The sequence below is a fragment of the Buceros rhinoceros genome, unplaced genomic scaffold (genome assembly GCF_000710305.1).
Source record: "Buceros rhinoceros silvestris isolate BGI_N320 unplaced genomic scaffold, ASM71030v1 scaffold8713, whole genome shotgun sequence".
Classification (NCBI taxonomy): Eukaryota; Metazoa; Chordata; class Aves; order Bucerotiformes; family Bucerotidae; genus Buceros; species Buceros rhinoceros.
Window position 1 is genome coordinate 38,566 of NW_010405330.1, and position 3,878 is coordinate 42,443.

Here is a 3,878-nt window from a genome sequence, read left to right on the forward strand (position 1 = left end):
AAATACAAATCTTCTTTTGCTCCTAGTTCGAAGCATCTGCTTCTTGCTGTTGTCAGATGTTTCTGGCACACTGAGGGCAGCTCCTGCTGTAATATCACAAAGCGATTTCACATACACAGGTACACGTTGACCCAGACGCATCCAATACAAGTTTAGTCTCATGCAAAGGCAACATTGCTTAAAATTACCCAGTTAGCTCTGTATCATTTTTCCATTTCTCCCCTTGTTCAGTACTCACCCGCGAACTTGTTCTTGAAATATATTAATCTTGGTGGCTCACAGTTAAGGAGATTCAGTGTGCCGTCCATGTTCAATGGTCTGATCTGTTTTGAGGAAGGAGGCAGAGAATTAACACAAGCCTAGCACACATTGTGAAGAAGAACCGGAATTAACCCAATGAAGTTCCACGTTAAAATTACTCACCCTTCGCAGGCCAATAGTCTGGACCCACTCCATAGTGTTAACATCAAATACATCAACACCATACTCGCTATACACTGTGACATACGAAGAATTGCAACCTGCACGGATTAAAAACAAACAAACCCCTAATGTGGTCTCAGTAGTCCAGAACTGACGTATATTTGAGCAAATTTCAATAGTTATAAGTTTTCCACTATGTACAAACCACATTTTAAAACACTTCTTCCCAGCCCCGCTTTCAAAGAGGTATTTTTGTGGTAATAGATTTGCTGACGACAACAGGCATCATCATGGAAAGATTTAAAGTTGACCCTTTCAGTATTTTTAAACTTCAAATTACAATTTCGTGAAATTGCAAAATGGCATCTGAAGTTTTCAGATGCATACAAATTTGCTTTGGTAGGAACTGAGCAGCTAGCTTTTCTACAGATGCAGATTACTTCATTTTGGAAGCAGCAAACTAACTACACATCTGCTGTGTGCAGGGGAAAAGAGAGGGCCACCATCTGTGAGGTGGGTCATGAAGTCACAATGCGGATCTGTTCTCTATTTCCTTCCTCTTTTGCTAACAATTATCTAGCTTCAGATATTCATGTAGGGGTTGCTTTCATCAGGTTAACAGAAAAATGTCACAATGCTTAAAGCCCACAACCATTTTATCTTTTCAACCTTTTTTAAAAGCATAAAAGGCACCAGTAGACAAGTTTATTTTAGGTCAAATGGAAAGCAGAGATCCCTAGAGCTTCCTCTCAACTTGCTTCTGTTCATGTAAAGGCTGTGTCCTGATGCAAACAGCAGTTACTAGAAATTGATGGGATTTAATACCAAAAAGAACTGCCTCAATAAACAGAAGGAAATTAACCCAGTAGGACACTAAACACATCACATAATCTTCTTAGAAGAACTGAAGTAGGGTTGTAGTGCTATTTTTCAAATTCATTCACAGAAGGCTTTGGACAGCTATTGTAAATGTGTATGCCAGAGTGACTCACGGTCAAGTATTTATATTTACTACATGGGGGCACAGCTGTCCAAATCAAGGGTGACCACTGAACATCAGACAGAAACACCAACTGCTTCCGCCTGGCCAAGACCAGCACTTACCAGTCAGAGCTGATGTGTTTGATCAGATCTCAACTGGTTCCCAGAGAAACATCAATGTCTACACTGGGCTTGTCCATGCTACAGCTTTGAGACCTGCTGGCTCTGAGTCTTTGCACTGCGCCGTACTCAGGCTAATCAGCCCCAACACCTCACTGACTCAGCACAGAACCAGCCCATTTAGCTGGTTTAACTGCAACCCAGACAGGCATCCCGATATAACAAAGCTGACTGCGTTAGCGCAGACCTCAGCCTCTCCTGGCACAAGGGGACTGAATGCCCTAGAGACAAATTCTCCATCGTACCCTAAAATCTCTTTACAACATGGTCCTTCACCACCGCAGAAAGTGCAACAGGGGCAGAACCATTTCCACTTTTTTAACTGTCTCACTAGGAGGTCATCAAAGTCACCGTCACTACTGACGGATGCCAGGACTGAGGAGGGAGGACAAGGCTAATATAATGGGAAGTAATCCAGTTCCCTTTGGCAGCAGAAAAAGTTGCTCTTTCTACCAAAGCAGCCCTAGGCTAACGCTACTCAGGACTGCACAAGAACGCTGTAAAATAGTTTACAGCAAGAACAGCTTCTAAGAATAACAGACAAACCCATTAACTAGCACGTCTAGTTTGCTGACATGCAAAAAACTGTAAAGCTGGTACAGGAAAAGGAAATGTTAGCTTTGGCTAATGGTGTTTTAAAGTAAATTTGCAACTACATTGTTTCCTTGGGCCTCTGCTTCAGACTTCTATACAGAACTAGGGTAGAGTAAAGCAAGCAAACAATTTCAGTTCAAGACAATTAAAATTAAACAAACTGCTATTAGGGCCTGGCCCGGTCACACCAACACACACCTGACTGCTGGTTGTACTATTTAAACAAAAAGCTATTTTGTGCCTTCAGTCATTCAAAACATTTTAATTGCTATTTGAGCTCCAAATAGAATTCCTGGTTTTATCAACTGCCTTGGCTACCGAATTCTGAAAAACGCTCTGCAGGTGCTTCTGTTCTAACTAGCCAATAAACCAATGAAACAAGCAGAGCGGCTGAAAAATTACCCTCTACCTGCCTAAATTATTTTTGGAAATTCTCCCCCTCAAATTAAAACCAAACTGCTACCAAAAGCAGTATTTTTACCTCTTCCTTTGTTATCTTTAGGAACTCTTAGAGGCACAGTTACATTTCTTCTTTAACTTTACTTTGAGTACAGCACACAGAAGACATCCTACAGTCAACTGGACACTTACACTCTCTAGGGGAGCAAAAACCTTTAGAAAATTTCACAGACTGGTAGTCTTGCACTGTCTTGCATCCAAGACTACTCTCTGTAAAAGTTATTTTGCATTCCATTATTCATTCTTCTGTGTTTTGTAACAAGACAGAGCTTCTTTTCTTGCAGCATCTAGGATCTCAGCCCAGTCCAAACCTACCACCAGGCAGAACTATGTATCTTGTTAACTCACCAGAACTTAAAACTGTAGATATTGAAAGACAAACTGAAGCAAAATAGAATACAATACTAATTATTTTTAGACAAGTAAAGCAGCAACAGGGATATGGCAACAGAAAAACATATACATACTACAGGCAACAGGAGTTGCAGGCCACATTAGTTCCTGCATGCGTGACCTTCGACCTTGCGAATCGACGTATACTCCCATATGGCTGAAGCAAAGCAGGTATTCCTCATTACTGAGCTCCACAGCACAAAGGGCATCAAAAGACTGCTGTGAGAGGAAGACAAGCGAGGGGTCATTAGGATTTACCAGGTTTATAGATTGTCCATCTCCCTGGATGGTCAACAGAGAGAACCCAGACTGGTAGCCAACACAGAGCTTGTCCTTGAACACTGTCATCCACTGTACAGTTCCCGGAGCCTGAATTTCACCGAATTTTTTGTGGAAAGGCTTAGTTCTGTGAATTTCATAGCAAAAAACCTGTCTTTTGACAGCCACAAACAAAAAAGTCGAAGAACTCTTCTTTAGTGTTCCAGTTGTAATCAATTGGCAGCCTTTAGTTTCTGCAAGCTTAATGTCAAAGTTTCCTTCTGACCCATCCAGAGAAGCCCAGGGGTAAAGGTGAACATGATGGTTCCGACCGCAGATGAGGATGATAATTTTCTCTTTGGGAGCAAGCTCTATCTGGTACACCTTCTTGCAGTCAGCAGCTCGGACTATCACTGCAAAGGAAATGAGCTGCCGTAAGTTAAACAAGGAAACCCTCAGGCCTGGAAATGCTGCAGTGTTACACCCTGATGTCTGAAAATGAATCTAAACACAGATATACTAGATAAGAAACAGCACTTATTACGTATGTTTGATGCTCTGTTACTAATTCTCAGAACAAACAATGAAAC

At 41.5% G+C, this 3,878-nt stretch overlaps 1 protein-coding gene across 1 annotated transcript in view; it reads right to left on the reverse strand.

The window, feature by feature from the left end:
- Positions 1-3,878, reverse strand: part of CDC42BPB (CDC42 binding protein kinase beta (DMPK-like)) — a gene marked incomplete at its 5' end in the record, with an annotated part of 40,597 nt that overhangs the window by 5,491 nt on the left and 31,228 nt on the right. Inside the window, 4 exons of the mRNA XM_010133675.1 lie at positions 1-86; positions 239-323; positions 424-521; positions 3,105-3,701. Of these exons, the coding sequence (XP_010131977.1) occupies positions 1-86; positions 239-323; positions 424-521; positions 3,105-3,701 (866 nt within the window). The remainder of the gene's footprint in view (positions 87-238; positions 324-423; positions 522-3,104; positions 3,702-3,878) is intronic.